Source organism: Poecilia mexicana, unplaced genomic scaffold (genome assembly GCF_051168715.1).
Source record: "Poecilia mexicana isolate PSO_F unplaced genomic scaffold, ASM5116871v1 scaffold_21, whole genome shotgun sequence".
Taxonomy (NCBI): domain Eukaryota; kingdom Metazoa; phylum Chordata; class Actinopteri; order Cyprinodontiformes; family Poeciliidae; genus Poecilia; species Poecilia mexicana.
In genome coordinates this window covers 13,459,896-13,477,417 of record NW_028263390.1, presented here as the reverse complement: position 1 = coordinate 13,477,417, position 17,522 = coordinate 13,459,896, and the positions used below count along the sequence as shown (strand labels likewise).

Below are 17,522 nucleotides of genomic sequence, written 5' to 3'. Positions count from 1 at the left end.
AATCTCAAAATAATGTTGGACTATTAATCATTACCCGTCAGGAAGCCGTTTCCTTTTATTAAGGGCTGAGCCTGGTGCAGTCATGTTGATGAAAATTATTATCCTCCTGCTGTAGAGCATGGATGGTAATCATTCAAATCAGCTAAACTAAAGGGAACCAAGTCGCACAATAAAATTCTGGTAATTAAAATGACGTCTCAAATGGTTTGTGTTGTATTCAAACATCCGAGCAAAGCAAGGAAGGCTGTTTATTTAATCAAATACATTCACTGCAATGTAGTTCTGAAAATATACTCAACTGTTACAGACGATTAAGATGCAATATTTTATCATGAGCGCCGAAGACGTAGCAAAACAGAGCAGACATCAGTCTCGAAGCCATATGCTGCCCAATAGATAATTTCATATATTTCTCATTAATACACTCCATAAAGCGTAATTCACCAAAGCAGCCATTCAGGGGGGTAAACAAACTACAGTTTTTGAACACACCTATGAAGCAAGTTATATCGCTTTCTGCATCGCCAAGCAACAATAAATCAAGTCGGTACTTCTGTGTTTCCATGTGAAAATTTGCACAGTTAATTCACACTGTACTTTGCAAACTTTGAAGCATAAAAAAAAAAAAAAAAAAAAACAGTTTTGGAACCGATGGATAATCCATCAATGTAGAAAAATCTCATGCACACACTTAGATGGAGCTTATGCTGCAGAACAGCAGTATAGCACCACACTTAAGGCGAATAAAAAATTTAGTCGGTCCAACACAGTTTCACCCCAACGACAGTCCACAGCTACAACTTCAAGCTGAATGCGGTGAGAGTGTTTGGCAGCGTAACACAACAGGCATGTTAAGATTATTGTGGTGCAAAAATATGCGTCTTTTGCATTCCTCGTTCATGTGTGCGATTTTATACTTCTATCATGCTCAAAATAAATGAATAAAATAGGACGCTGCTCAGAAGCCGTCTTATTGATGCGCACCTCCAAAGTTGCCAGTTCTAAGTTCCCACAGCTAGGACTCTTAACACCAAAAGTTGTTGAACTTGTTGCCAAGAGGAAGGACTTGAGGACAAACTGAACTTGTTGAGCTGTAAAAATTTCTAATTACTTGCTTAGATGCATACATATTCAGCGGTGGAATTTGTCACCGCTGACGGATGGAAGGTAAATCAAAATATAACATAACAAATTCTGGAAAAAATGTTTCACCTAGACACGTTAACTGGCTTGGGACGCTCAAGTGGGAGTCAGTCAAAGTAGTCAGTCTTCTTTTTCATTTCTTCCTCTCTTCACCCTAAAAACATGTAAAAAAAAAAAAAATCAAACCTTAAATATTATGAGCTCTCGATACTTCAATCAGTTCAGTTTCTGTATGTTTTTTTTTTTTATTTTTTTTTTTTTCAGTTTTACCGTTATTGCTGTGTAATACCACAATGTGACAGTTATGAGGTATCAGTGGTTCGAAAAGTAGCAGTAATTACTGCTTTCGGAGCTCTCCGCCTATTTTCTTTCCTCCCAATTTTTTTTTTTTTTTACCTTTTTCTGTATCTGGTCTTTATCTAACTCTGTGCAGCTGGAAATGCCTTATCTTGTGTGCCCCAAGAGTCTTATAAGAGTCCTCTCTGAAACCCCTCCTCCTTTCCTTACCCCCCCAGAGGTAAGACTGTCTGCCTTCTCCTCACTCCGTCAGAGCATCTGCTTCCTGTGCGGCAGCCTGCAGCCTTTATAGCCTTTACTCTCCAACCACTAACTCCCACTAATTTCCACTCCTCTCCCACAGCTACCCACCACTCCCTCTGCCTCCACCTTCTGGTTTGCTCCCGGCAAGCGAGCTGTCCACTTTCAGTCTGACACTAATGGTCCTTCAGCACACCTGCATCCCAGTTGTACCTTTGGGATCGGCCTGGCAGTTCTAGACATTGATTACTGTCTGTGATTAATCTTCCATGATGTTCTGAACATTGTGAAGGCACAGTATGCAGACAGCTCTGGCCGAAACGCGGCACACCCAGTTATTTTATTCTTTAAAAATAACAATTTCACATTTTAGACTCGAAGCAAAGAAAAGTAAATATTGTTAAAAACCAAAACGGACAGAACATGCAATGGTGCATTTGGGATACAGTCGGTGGATAAACTCTTTAGTAACAACGAGTGAATTCTAGCAGATTTTTATTTGGTCAAACTAACTTTCTGCCCCGTTTTGCTAATAACGTCTTCCTGCCTTTTGGTTTTCAGACAAACTAACATTAAATAATGATTTCTTCTTCTGATTGGATTTGCATACTGCTCCCTCCATATTTACATTAAATCTTGAAATGTTTTTTGCTTTTTTTAATTTTTTTTTTTTTTTTTGTTTGTCTGGGTTTTTTGTACCTCCCCTATCTTGGTGGTGACAAGGTAAACTTGAGTCCTCTAGTTAAATTTTTGTCACAGTCCCAGCTGTGAAATTTTTGGTGAATAACTACCAGGATAAACTTCATTAAATTGTCACTTGGAGAAAAATATGCCCAATGTTGTCTTATATTTATTTTACAAGAAACCAAAAAGTCATGAATTACTCTTAAATGGTTTTAATGTATAATTAATGTGCCAATAATTATTCAGCCCTCACTGTAAATTAGGTTCAATGGAAATATATACAATCCATCAGCTGTTTGTGGTAAACAAATCAAAAACAGAACAATTTAGAAAGCTTACCCCACATATTATTATACACAGTTTTTCAAAACTAAAATGCAAATCAACGTCTTCCTGACAAGCATCTTTAGTAATTGGCTAAATGATTTATAGCAAGACAGCAGTTTCTGGCCGAAGAACTTCACAAAAACTCAGATGCAGAATCCTCATAGCTCCTCCTTACTGTAGTGTTTGTCAGTGCAGCAACCACGCCCACTTCCAGTTTCTGACCAATCACAAAACATCCGTCCGACAGCACACAGAAAAAAAAAAAAAAAAAAAAAAAGCTCTGTGCAGAATAAGTGTTAAGATTAAGCTACAAGAAGTAAACCAGAGGTGTTTGCATGTCGTATTTCATGCAGTAAAATGTTGCTGCCAACAGTCCGGGTATACGAGGTGTTTGGTTTCAAGATCCCATGATGGGTGTACCTGAAACCAAACCTGATTTCCAACTATTCCTTTCATAAAAAGTTTGTAGTCACTAAGGATTTCAAACTAAATGCACATATGTATTCAAAGTGCTCAAAACAGTTTTACATTTTGATAATAAACCAAATTTTCAGTGGGGACTGAAACATTTCAGGTGTACATTATTTATTTATTTTCATTGGGTTTTCCCCACTTAATAAATGTTCTCAAATGAACATTTATTAAGCGGCTCTACAACTACTAAAAACAAGAAGCTTTAATACATTTCCACAGTTGTGTATGTGTGCGGAGGACGCTGTGTATCAACCTGGAGCTTCACAATAAAAGTCCTACCAGTGGTTGTAGGTCTTTTAATTGAAATCTAATTCAGTTTGAAACCCAGCAGATCAGCAGCAGCTGTCCAGGTTTATGTTGTGTTATTGTCAGCAACGAGGTGGTCCAGTGCCTGCATTCCTCCCCAGGCCTGCTGTAGGGGTGGGGGTTACAGAGCAGCAGTTCTGCTGAGTCTGTCACTATACATACATGAGCACAAAACCGTCCGCACGCCTGGAGTGCGGATGCGAACGTGTGCAGAGACTCTCAAACACACAGAAATGCATAAATCGAATTGCTGCGTCTCACACGTATAGCTCTCCCTCTGCTATTACCAGTCCATTCTTGTGAAAGATGACAGTTCATCTGAGCCACAAAGCTCCGTGAAATTGGCTACATTTATAACTAACGTGACAAACGTGCACACGTGCGTGGATACGCTCACACAAAACTTCTTCTTTTTTTTTTTTTCTGCTTTGTTTTCGCTCCTCTTTGTTGTGTTCTCCAAATTTTGTCACCCTTATTGCAGCCATAAAACTTGCGCTATACAACTCCACACGTGACTTACAAATGCTCGTCATACACTTGAGGCGTTGCCGTCCATCTGCTTGAAATGTTCTATCGGAGTGCTGCCTGATTGCAAAGGAGTGAACGCTGGAATAACGACATGTTTCTGACATGCAGTTTTCTGTAGAAGGTAAAAGCACATTATTACGAGGTAGTGCGTGTCTGAGTTGTGGGTTTGTGTGTGTTTTGGACACAGAGACTTCCCTTCAGGAACCGCCCCATCAGTTGGTAATGTGCAATGATAAATGAGAGCCTAATCAATATGCATTAGGAGTGATCCCTACACCCTCTCGCAGCACGCTGGCCGCTGCAGTGGACGGACAAAGTCAACATCATTTAGCTTTAGCAGAGAACTGCTTGTCTTCAACCCATGACGTTGAGTCATCCGCCTCTCAGATATCGTGCTTCATTTGAAAATCTACACAGTTATTAATTGGGCACGGCAGGCCAAAAGATCGAGTAGAATTTAAACGCAATGATAAATTGCAGCCAATAAAACCATATAAAGCTACCTCGTGTGTAGTGCCTCACACATGTTAACTTTTTCACGTTTTGTCACTTTGCAGCCTCAAATCTCGGTGGACAGTTTTAGGTGATAAACCTACACAAAGCAGTGAATAATAATGGAATGAAAAATATAAAGATGCATGCCTTTTTTTCTTTTTTTTCTTTTTTTTTACATTACCTGAAAAGTGTGGGGTACATTTATATATTGAGCATTTATATATTGAGCGTATATTGCCCGTTTTTTTTATTTGCAAGACAACTCATATTTGCTCCAGAGCCTCTCAGACTGAATTGTGTTCAGATGAATTTGCTTTAATCTAAACCCTTGTATTGAGGTTCTGCCTGTATTTAAGTGCGCTCGATTCAAGTCTCACTTCTTAGCTCAGTCTGGGCTTTCTCCTATTGACTTGGATTCTTCTGATACAGTTTCAACCGAGGCTAATCAGCAAACGGAAGGAGATGTCGTGAAGGATGACATCGATTTTCTGCGCTTTTAGAATTGCAGTCTGCCTGTTGTTTCATTGATGCCAGTGGAGGAAATGAACAGAGCCATTCAGTCCACATTGGCCACGCTTCCAAATATTGACTTAACAAGCCCTTCATTCGGCTCAGCACTTCCCTCTTCGCAGCACAGGACGGTTGTTTACAGGGCAGGCGATTTCCATTAAGCTTCACAGAGTCAAACTTGCACATTACATATGTCACGGTCAAACATTAGCGATTGAGTAAAATTTAAAACTTCAGCAGAGTCCACTCCTACTGGAAGCAATAGTTTTTCAATAGCTGGGAGTCCTGACCCTGTGTACAAAGCAAATAGCATAGAACTGCTGCCTTGTCTTTAGCAGGCTAGCTAAAAGATACTTTTGTGTTTAAGGTGATGTGCTGTGCTTGTTTTCCTCCACATTGAGAGGCTGTGTCCTCTATATGGCTTGGGGCGAACTTCACTTGGGGATTTCTTACAGCGTTTTTTTTGTTTGTTTGTTTTCCTACACCACTCCTCAAAGTTCATATTTGAGGGGTGCACCACTAACAGATTCTCCTACATGAGTTTTGGATCTCGGCAGCTCCTTCAAAGCTAGCAAGGGCCTCTCGGACGCTTCTCTGTTTAATGCTTTCCTAATCAGTGGTGTATTAAATGTTAAAAGTCAAGTATATCGTTTTATAACCCAGCCTGCTCTAAACTTCTTCACGTCTTTATCTCTGGCACATCTGCTGTGTTCCTTGGTCATCATGAATCTGTTTGATCAGTAATGTTCACTAACAAACCAAAAAGCTTAAAAATAAAAATCAGCCTGATTTCCACTGAGATGAAACACAAGTGGACTTCAAAGGCATTTTTTTTTTCTTCGGGTTTCATTCAGAGGTGTCGGATTGTAGAACACGTTCCAAACTTCTGCGATTTTTATTTGTAAAACAATTAGAAAACCCATCTGTAATGTTGCTTGCAACTTGGATTTGATTTGGCTTGGAAGAAATTGAATATTATTTGCAAAAATATCCCCATAAAAATGGACTGATGCTCACAAGACTTGCAGAAAATGTCAGTTTCCTTTGTTACGAGTGCAGCCAAGCACACAATAATCTCATTCAAGCAAACATCATCTGACCACAAACCGTATAGATCTACATCTGTAAAACATTGTGACACTTAACTGTTTGTTATAATGGGAATGGTTTGTTTTTTATGTTTTAAGTGGTTCAAAAGTGGGCTGTTTCTATTTTTACATTTCCACAATATTATGGAATATTTTATTGAAGGAAGGAATTTTAGGTCTTGTGATGTATTTTTTTGTCAGCAGGATTGCATTTCATCAGGCTGTTTAGCAAGAGACTGTTTGGTACTTTAATGTGTCACTGAGTTCAAAATGCTGCATTCTGTTGTCCTTAATTTTGTATCAATCTGCCATTTTATTATAAGTTGATCAGCATGCTTATGCATTTTTTTTTTTTGGTTGAGCATGTCTCCAGCCTGTGCTGTCATCGCTGCTCTGAATTGTTCCGGCTCTCACACAGATGCCCGCTCTTCCAGTTCTGTTTGCTAGTTCCAGTGCACTCTTCCACTCGGCCCCGTTTCCCCCCCGTCCCCCCGTGTTTGTTTGGACGTGTGTGAGAGGCTGGTTGTTTGCGTCTCTGCTACCCACCTGTATTGTCACATCCCCCCGCCCCCAGGATGCATGTGCTGTCATTTTCTGTTCAACAGCACTTTTCCTTTTCTGCCGTTTCGCTTTTGTCTCTCTTGTTCCCACCACACACACACATGAACATTGCCTGTGTCCCTGTTGACTGTGAGGCAGTGCTGTGCTCGTCACTGTGTCATTTTTTTATTTTTTTTATTTGAGCCCCCTCCCCTCACCCCTGGTGCTTTTGTTTTTTTGTTCTTGTAGTTGCAGGACCCCCGCATGTATGATCAGGTCTATAGGTACTTAGACCTTCCAGGGCAGGTATGTGAAAGAAAAAAAATAACTGATTATTTTTTAAATGTTGTGTGCGATTTCTGCTTTAGCAACTTGCTGCTTCATTTCTCTACAGCTCTGTGCTTAAGCTCTTCATATATTAGTATCGGGGACAGAGTGCTGATAATCCAGGCAGATATTTCATTATTATTTAGTTGTTGTTGTTTTTTTATTGACTGAGTATTTTGAGTATTTTGATTGAGTTGATCGATGGGCACTCCCTGTTTTCGATTTTTTTTTCTTTCTTTCTTTATTGACTTCTTTAAAAAAAACAGATTTCTATCTTTGCATATCTAAATAAACAAGCTTTCTGATTAACACAACTGCAATGGTAGTTTTAAAAGATACTTTTGAGCTTAAGGTTAGATTTTAAATGTTTCTCAGCATTCAGCATAAAGATAACTGTGATTCTTTCTGTTTATAAGCCAGGCTCTAAATCTCAGTGCTGCTTGTTGTTTGTGTGTAAAAACCTTTAACTGTGTGATTTTTATTTTTTTTCCTTATATGAAATATTAGACATGATCAAATCTACCAAATAGCAAATTTTTTTTTCTTCTTCCTCTCATCTTTTTTCACTCATCCTCATCTGTTGTGGATCTGTCCCCCCCCCATTTAAATCACACCCTTCTCACTCATCTTGTACCCCCATTAATTTCCCTCCCGTTGTTTCGTTCTGCCCCTCCGTCGCCCGCTCCTCAACAGCTGAAGGCAATCGACCGTCCGCCTGAGCTAGAGAAGGTGCCACGGCAGCCTCACGATCGGAAGAAGGAGTGGCAGAAGCTGGCGCTGGGGGCGGAGCTTGCCCAGGACGCACCTGAGGACAAGCACAGGGAGGCCAACGGATCTACTGGTTACCACGACAGCAGGTGAGTGCAGGACGCATCGTTTCCAGCCGTAAAGTCTCCAAGTGATGGAAACGGAGTGTGAAGGGTTCCTGCAAAATCTGGAATAGCGCGAGTAGTTTTACAGCCGAATAAGTATGCAGCCGTCTATTCACTCTTAAGACGAATAGGCGGACGGATACTTTATTCTTTAAAATAGGCTTTAATGGATTCAATAAACATGGATATTTGAGTCTGAAAAGGTGCGTCAGCCCTGAATATGGCTTCAAAACATAACTGCTTTTTGCTGAAAACAAATTGGACATGACCGTAGAGCTAAAGCCACCAATGACTTAGTTAAATTAACATTTGAAAATGGGTTCTGCATAATATATATGTATATAATATTTTCTATAGACTTTATGACGCCACCAAGGTGTATTCCTACTAATGTTCAATACTTTCATTTCAGATGTATGCAATTAAGATTTGATGCAAACTTGTTGCTTTCCTGGATGCATCTATGCCACAAATACTAGACAGAAAATCTTTCCTACAAAGATAGTTGAGAATAAATTTCATGTAAATTGATATGACAGTGTTGCCTGTGTACTGATAATGTCAGATAGTGTCTATAAAGGGCAGATGTATTTTATGCATAGGAGCCTCATGTTTAGAAACTGATACAGCTGCTGCGGCATATATGCCTTAATACATAATACTTGTACGTAAGAAATACTTCTAATTTATACAGAAACTTGGAAACTCATACATACCGCATCATCTTTTTCCACACGTTGTCACTTCCCAACCACAAACTTCAAGGTATTCTATTGGAATATAATACGACACACACAGAGTAGAAGCGTGGTGATGAAATGGACTGAAATGGAAACATGGCGTTCACATACACCGAAAATTTAGCTCATTCTTCTTCAGTCTGATTGGATGGAGAGCATCTGTGAGCCACTGCTTCCATGTCTTGCATCAAATTCTCAGGTGGATTTAGATCTGGACTTTGACACTGCAAACTCTAGAAATCTGGTTGCTAACTGGAGAGTGATGGTTAATTTTTGAAAGAAAGTGAGGTGGTCCCCCTGTGAAGTTTGGTGGTGGCTGCATCATGCTCTAATGATGGTGTGGGGGGGAAAGGTGATTGGTTACCTGCATTTCTTTTGTCTCTCTTCACGAAAACTTACGTAAGAAATACTTAACACAATGGTGGGTGGGATGTAAATAGGGGGCCAATAAAGCAAAAATGGTGTTGATGATCATAATGTGTGCCATTTCTTCAGAACTGCCCTGTACATGGAACATCTGGACGGGCACTTCTCGCTTGCAGCGCTGCCCTACACCCAGATGAACGAGCTGCTGAACCGCACCGGGGACAGAATGTATTCCCGACCCCACGACCCTCCTCCCCCGCCTCCCCCTGGGCACCCACTGGGCGAAATCAAGCCCCCATCTGTGATCAGGTCGGCTCTGACGTTTGTGCTGAAGTTTGTTTTTAACAACTGCACTCATACAAATACAATATATATCCATATATATCTATATATTGGCTTGTTCACCACTTTATATTCTGGTTTGTCAAATTAAAGATTTATTTTCACGCCAGGGAAATCCTGGTTAATAGGGAAGGAGAGCGGATTTTGTTGGTCAAAGATGAACGGCATGATCAATAGCTTAAGGCCATAGAGCATATTAACGGCTGGTTTTCTGCTTCTGCTCCTCTTTTACGACTCAGACGGATTGATCGAACGCAACCAAAATGTTTCTTTATTCTTTTTTCCTTCGCAGTTGTCCTTCCAGCATTCTCCTGCTTTTGTCCGACTTCACACCGGTCCTGCATAAAAGCTGACTTACCCCTCAGCATTTGCTTGATGTCTTGCTGTGTTGTCTTCTTCATGAATTGCCATTGATGTGCTCCGTGTCTCACTTTCACCTCCTTCAGTTTTCATTGGAGTGCGTTTGTAGAAAATATGCTCTATGCTATTTTCTGCCGCTTGCTGTTTTTTTTTTTTTTTCTGCAGTGCAATTTTCTCTGCAGGGGGAAACATTATTGTGAGGTTTTCCATCTTTGTGTTGCAATGTCGTGGTTCACATCTATATTTACCCTCACAGCTTCAGCGTCGGTGAATGGCCAGCATGATTAGCATTCTGTCTTTAATGTGGGTAAATGCTGATGGAAGTCTGATAACAGTGGGGATTTTAGAAAGGATGCATCCGAAGTGATTTCTCAGTCCCCGTTGCTCATGCGTTATTGCACATTTTTAATTAAGAAGAGTTGTGATTTTAGTTGAACAAAACAAAACAAAGATGTTGACATTTGCTTCCTCCCAAAGGAAGGATTTTAGTTTTCCCACAGCATATAATCAGTTGATTGAGCTGGATTTTCGAAATTACACTGATGATGTAATCAGCTGCAGTCTGGTTACAAGGCCCGAGGGTCCAAGTATTCCTACAGCTTGAGCTCCTTCACATTTCATCGTGGCACAGCCACACGTTTCAGTGAAGTTTATTGGGATTTCACGTGATAAACGAACATAAAATAGTGCACAATTGTTAACTGGAAGGCAAAAGACCTGCGGTTTAAAAGCAAGCACAAATAGAACCTATATTTGCATTCCCTGATCTTTTGGTGTGTGCCTCTAACAGCTTTGCACACGTAGAGTCAAACATTTTTGCACCATTCTGTCTTTGCTATCTCAAGTGTTTCACAGCGCCTAAGAGGATTTTCCACCAGCTCTAATCGAACGTGAACATCTTCTCTTTCCATGCAAGAAAGTGCAACTTCGTCCACAACCTGCCTGCTGGTTGTGGACGAAGGCTATGAACAGCTATAAACAGTGTATAAACAGCTGTGTTTATACCAAGATTAAGTAAATACAAGTGCTACTGGATGCACCGAGCTTGATTTAAGCGTATCTGTGTAAGAGGGACGGAACCAGATTTTTATTGGTAAAAATTTTTTTTCGATCACTAACTAATTGATCTTCAACTTAAAACCCTAGCAAAATATGTTTCGGACTGCAATTGTAAAATAGAAATAAACATTTGAAAAATGAATGTGGGTACATTTTGTGAGAATGTTTGGGAATCTTGACACTCAGTTACGTGATTCACAGTAAAAAAAAAAAAAAAGTCACAGATTAAAGACGAACTCCATGTAAGGAAAGGAACATCTGCTTTAGGTGTCAGTCTGAATAAACTACATCGTTGTTTATTCCCCCCCTCCCTCCAGCTCCAGTTCAGGTTTCTCCGACAGCAGACCTCAGTCCCCAGCGAGGACGGCGGGCTTCAACTCCAGCACTCCTCCTCCACCGCCACCCCCTCTCCCGCCGCCTCCTCCCCCTTTGCCCTCCATGGGCCTGCGAGGCGCTGCTCCTCCTCCCATTCCTCCTCTGCCAATCCAGCATCATCCTCCAGCCATCCCTCCGCCCCCTGCTCCGCTCCAGATCGCGCCCGGGGTGCTCCACCCAGCACCACCGCCCGTCGCGCCGCCGCTCCACTCCTCATCCCCGGCCCGCCTCCAGCACGGCCAGGACAAGGGCCTGGGTGGAAGCTCTGGGACCCTGTCAGACGGCACCATCCTGCCCCCTCCCCCGCCACCACCTCCACTGCCACTCCCTGGAGTGCGAAGCTCGTCGCCTTGTCAGTCGGGCCCCCCACCTGTGCCGGCCTTTCCTTCAGCAGGAGCCATGGCTTCCCCGCCTCCTCATGCCATGCACGATGTAGGCACCAAGAGGCACCATCCATCCAATCTGCCACCAATCAGCGACGCACGGAGCGTGCTCTTGGAAGCTATCAGGAAAGGTCAGATGAGTTTCTTGGACAAAACTTGCAAATCTGTGCGATTCCAAGTTATTTTTACTTTTCAGAGCTGCAAAATGTCCATCCACTTATTTTACACTAGTTACATTTTGAAGTATATAACTAGTGTACAACTTCTCCTTCTCCGTTGTGTTAAATATGTAAAAAATATTCAAGAAAGAGAGAAAATGGCGAGCAGCAAGCACCAAAGCTGCAAAAGAAGGATGATATGCCTGAAACGCTGAACGATCAATGCATAACACAATGCCTAGCAAACAACAACGTAACGATAGCAAAGTCTTTGGCTCAAATTTAAGTAAAGTGAAGGTTTAATATGACGAGGAAGAAGCCAGCATAACTATTGTCTGAGTTGAGCAGTTCGGAGACTTAACAAACCAGGATCCGGCAGAGAGATTTCAACCACTCCGTATGTATGTAATTAACCACAGTGATTGATTGATTGTGAAAAAACTGACCTTCAAACCACTAAAATCCTGTCAGAATTCAGGTTAGGCATTTTTCTGCTCCTGTTCAGACTTAAGTCATTTCTGCAAGCAGCTTCATTGCCAGAATATGTCGTATAATGAGTCTGTCATGGACTCATGAGTGTACACTGCCTGAAAAGTGTCAGGCTGCTTTATTGTTGTCGAAATAGAAAACTCTTTAAGTCCATCTACTTGTTTTCTCCATGGTGTTTGGACCTAAACAGTGACTTTCAACCACAACTTAAGAATTCCTGTTTTAAAATTGCTAATTCAGGGTGAAAACCAATTCAAATAACACATTGGTGTTATGTGAAATTGCAGATTTTCTTCTTATAATGGACAAACCTTTTTCTCACTAGATATAATCTAGATATGAAGATCATTATAGAAATTTCCCTACTTAGTATGTCTAGAAGGCTCTAGTTTCTGTTTCTTACCCTACAAGAAGTTATACTTTTAATCTCGAAATGTCTTCAATTTACAACTTAAAGCCCTTTATTCGTTTAGCTGAGGGTCTGCATTCTGCTGCGACCGTTCTGCGTTCAGATACTGAGGTTTCCTCCTAATTCCCTGCTGCAGGAATCCAGCTGCGAAAAGTGGAAGAGCAGCGAGAACAGGAGGCTAAGCACGAGCGAGTCGGGAACGACGTGGCCACCATCCTCTCTCGGCGCATCGCCGTGGAATACTCCGACTCGGAGGACGAGTCCGAATTTGACGAAGGGGACTGGATGGAATGACAGAGAGCATTGGGGGGCGGGGAAACGGAGAGTCGCTGGTGGTTGATGATAAAACATGTTCAGGTGCCCCACGCTCCATCAGCGCTCCTTGGCTCGCCATCAAAGAAGAGGAGCCTTTTGGTCACCCCCCTATTTCCACAATCGAGCTTCCTTTTCGTTTTGTCTCTTCATGTCTCTGTCTCGTTGTGGTTTGTTTTTGGTGGAAAGACTCCACTCCGCTCTCATTGGACTGTCTAGTCTAGTGTTTCAAGAGTTTTTTTTTTCTCTCTCTCTCTTTATCCTTCATTTATTTCTGCAGTAATAATTCCTGGTTTGTATCATCTTTACTGGTATACATGAAAATGACATTTTTGAATAATGACTTTTTGTTTTTTATCTGTTCAGTAGTAACGTTGGACAAAGAGAAGGAAAAGTGGAGGCATGTTTCTTGTTTCTTAAGTTCTCCAATATTGTTTTGCCACCTGGTGGCGGAATATGGCATTGAGTGAATGCTGCTTTTGTTTTATTGTCTTTTATAGTCTTAAAACATTTATTGATTTAGCAGGCCAGTAGTTTCCAGTACTGAGCACTACATGAACAGTTTAAACACCCGTTGGGTTGTTTGTTTGTTTTTTTTCTTCTTTTCTTTTAAATCAGAACTGACGTTACCGCAAAAACAGACAACCGTTTGTTTTAAAGTGAAGATGAAGAAGCATATGGCTGCTGTGACGTGTGTGCATATCCATCCATTTACCTTTAATCCAGGGGAAATGTCTGACTAGAGGTTGCATTTTTTTCTGTCTGTCCAGGTTCTATGGAGCCACTTCTGCCATTCCTGACCTCTATAAAAAAAAATAATAATGGAAATGTCACAAAAGAAACACTAAGCCATTGATTATTTTTTTTTAAAGTAGAATAAAATTTCTCATGACTCTGGGAGTGATTTTTTTACTCTGAAAGTGAATCAGAGTTCCTGCCTTTCTCATTGTTCAGTGTGCACGAACCAGAGCAACACCAGGTACGGACCATTAAGTCTCACAGAAGGCAGCTTTTCTGTCAGATCCTCTTCCCACTTTAGTATGTACCTGCCCACCAAACCGCAAACCTTTTCTCGTTTGCTTCTGCAGCTGCTGTTCGGAGGAAAATCTGCACACTGCTGACTTTACAAGATCTAAAACAGAAGAACGTGTTATGCCTTGATTTGGCTTGTTGCAAAGAAAATGTCTGTCATCGCTCTGAGTTTGGGTTTTCTTTTTTCTTCTTCTTTTTTGAATTTTTTTCACCTTGCCTTATTGTTCGTACAAAACGTATTATTGAGTTGATGAATGTATTGTGCTGTTACTACTTACTTGCCTGCGCTTGTATGGATTTGCTGTTTCTATGTTTTGGGGGCACAACAGGACAGAAACCCTGGTTTAAAGAAAAATTTGAAAAAGATGAGAACATTACTGTATATCATAACTTATGTAACTGTTGACTGTAACAGTTTGCTTGAATTAATAAAAATCTAATGTTATGTTTCATCCTCATACTCTAGAGGCCTCTTTTTAAGCTCAGTTTTACCTTTTTGCAAAATAATCTGCTATGGTAGTTTTAATTATTCCAAACTTCCAGCAGACCAGAGGAACATTGAAAGGGATGTTGTAGAATTTTTTTTTTTTTTAATGTTCTGTAAACTTTGCAGAACCTCAATTCAAAATCTCTAAGCAATCCATTTAACAGTGATCAATGGGCAGAGCTCATGGGTATGGCCAAATATTATCAACATTGCACTCCAATATGAAAATTATTTGAGGAAAGAGATTAAATAATATAGTATAGATTCTAATTTTGAATTGCAGCAGCTTTAGCATATTTGGTTCTTGATATACCTATTTAACCACAATTCATTGCATAACTTTAGTTTTCATGGTAATAAAATATATTGTATAATTGATTTAGCCAAAAATCACCATATAGTTATTGTCAATTACCAAGAAAGATGGCTAAAAGCCTTAAATTTAAGGGTGCAGCTAATTTAATTTATTAGCCATTTATTTTTTCAGTCAACCAAAAAAAAAAAAATATCACATCAATTGTAACTCACGCTAGTTTGCTATCTCTCTCTCGCTACATGGCCGTATAACATTAGATGTAACTATTGGTTTGTAAAAGGTTAAAAATGCCAATGCAAAGCAAAATTAAAACACACAAGCAATGCAAACTACGCACAATAATATGAAGTTAATTAAAAGATGGTGAGTGTATAGTTGATCCATTTTTGCCTCGAGTTTGAAATTATGCCTAAATGACCTTCATCTTGTAAGGCTTTAAAAGTCTGTTTAGGGTTGGATAATTTCATACTTCACAAAAAAAAAAACATTGACTGCATAAAGATATCATTTGTAACATGAAATGGTATGCAGTCCCCAATTAGTCTAAAGGAATGCAAGTTTACTCCACAGTTTAAGTTTCAAAATAGTGTGTGAGTTTCTAATTCGCATGTGGCAAGACTATAAACCTTCTGGAAAACGATCACCATCTGGACGAATGAGGATCTCCACAGACATGCTGACAAATTTCATCCTATCCAGTCTTGAGTGCCACCATTCTAAACTTCAAAAGCATTCCTCTGCCTTGACTGTGCATATGGGTGAGTTTTGGGTTTGTAGCTGCTACTGTATTGCAATATCTTGTGATTCTCATTCTGTTCATCTTTTCACATCTACTTTAGGTGTTTTTCTCTCCCCTTATCTAAACACAAAATGCTTCCAAAGTTTTCAGCTATCCTGCGACTTCTATTATCATTTTTATCTTTTCCCCAGCTCGCTGTTTAGAAATCATTCATTCAACATTTTAACACTCATCACTGCACGGCATATCACATCTGCACTTGTCAGCTTCAAAAAAAAAAAAAAAAAAAAAAAAAAATCGATCCATTGTGAGAAGATCTCACTGCAGTATGTTGACGCCGACATGGTGCCCAATTAAAAAAAAAGGTGAGACTGTGTGTGTCTAAAAACAGGTGGCGAGAAAAATCAGATTACCACATGCAGTTTGGTATTCTACTCATGATACAATGATTAATGTTTTCTAAAATTAGCAGACTTGAAACTGACAAATCAAATTATCGCTGGTTAACTTTAGCATTCTGTGTTGCTGGAGGGTGATCACAAACACATGGGGAAGTTGTCTTTGGGCTTCTGGAAAGAAGCACCATAAAGGCAGGAGTCTAGCTTTAGTCAGGGCCATGGAAAAGTGAAGTAAATCTTCCCTCTATTAGATTAGCTGAGGGGGTCGTCAAAGTTTTATTGTCCATCAGCTTGTCTTCAGTGTTGAGTCTGTTGTGTCTAATTTTCCTCCAGATATTACCTCATATTCCTTATGAGATTTAGATCAGAGCAGTTTGCAGGCTAAGCAAGCATAGCAATCCAATTTTCATTAAAGTGGGTATTAATACTTTTGGGAGTGTGGGAAGGTGCTAAAATTCCAGCTAGAGAATTAAATCAATACTTAATGTTAGCCAACAGAGGGAAGCATGAAATCCTTTGAATGTTTCTGGTAAAGGTCTTGATTGGAGGTAACCAGCAGATCACCTGACTCATCAAATCCTCCCTAAAAGCTTCACACGGTCCCAAGAAGCATCAGTCATCAAATTAAAAGAAACACATGCTTGAAATATATCACTCTGAGTGTTGTGAATCTATATAGTTATAATTTTTTTTTAATTGCTGAAATAAGTAAGCGTTGTTTGAAAAACCCCTTTAAATATATTCCCTCTGGCCTGAGAGCATCTCAAGATCACCCAAGAGGAGTTGGAGACTTTTACCAGATAGAGCGACGTTTGGGTTTCCTTTTTGAACTTGATATCACATTAGGTAAGTGGATTTATGGATCTACTGTAGATAACGTTGTTTGTTAAGGTGATTTAATAAAAAGGTAAGTAAAGAAGAAGTCAAAAACTATCACCCAATATTTCCCAAGTTTCTTTTCTGTACATTTCTCAGAGTTTAGTCACATGAGAAACATTTTTAAATATTAAAAACAATATGATCACTCATTAACGTCGCATTACTTGTTTTGAAAAGGTTGCTGGATTGTATGTGACAATATAATTTCTAATGATTTAGTTTATTGTATTTTATTTTTTTTTGCAAACTGCTTAATCCAATGATGTGCTAGAGGAGGTAATTACTCCTCTAACACATCATTTAACTTTTTGAGTAATAGTTCTCCGTTGGGGTCTCTCCATGTGGACCTGGTGGGCTCTTGTGCCAAAAGCACAGAAGCTCTGTGTCTGAGAAACACACAGCAACACCAGCAGTTTGGCATCGCCTCCTGGTGGACAGCATGGGGAATTCAGTTTTAAAATAATATTTTTATTGGTAAACTGTATGTACGTTCACTTTATTTGTTTTTCCAACATCATCATTAATTACTTGCCCTCAGGTTGTGTTCAAATAGATTTACTGTACTTGATGTGTAACTATTTGCTCCCTGTTCATGAAAAGCGACGTTTTTCTGACCGAATGAAACAATAAAAACGCAGAGCTGATGCTGAGTTGGCCTCTTTCCTCTTCTGCTAATAATGTATCCTCTCAACTATAATATTACAACATATGTGATGTAAAAATAATTAGGTTGCCACCGTATAATTGACATTGATCTTTCCTTAAAAAAAAAAAAAAAAAAAAAAAAAAGATCAAGTGATTCAGGTGGTGGTTCTGTAGAAATGAGAGTTTTTACCAAGTGAGGGCA

At 39.9% G+C, this 17,522-nt stretch overlaps 1 protein-coding gene across 3 annotated transcripts in view; it reads left to right on the top strand.

The window, feature by feature from the left end:
- wasf1 (WASP family member 1) overlaps positions 1-14,308 on the top strand; it is a 56,931-nt gene extending 42,623 nt beyond the window's left edge. Inside the window, exons 6-11 of one of the 3 annotated variants that reach the window (XM_015013104.2) lie at positions 1,577-1,660; positions 6,882-6,938; positions 7,653-7,816; positions 9,067-9,246; positions 11,016-11,587; positions 12,649-14,308. In XM_015013104.2, the coding sequence (XP_014868590.2) occupies positions 1,577-1,660; positions 6,882-6,938; positions 7,653-7,816; positions 9,067-9,246; positions 11,016-11,587; positions 12,649-12,806 (1,215 nt within the window). In that variant the 3' untranslated portion in view covers positions 12,807-14,308. The remainder of the gene's footprint in view (positions 1-1,576; positions 1,661-6,881; positions 6,939-7,652; positions 7,817-9,066; positions 9,247-11,015; positions 11,588-12,648) is intronic. The other 2 variants (XM_015013186.2, XM_015013267.2) reach the window with 2 other exon arrangements.
- The last annotated feature ends 3,214 nt before the right edge of the window (positions 14,309-17,522 follow it).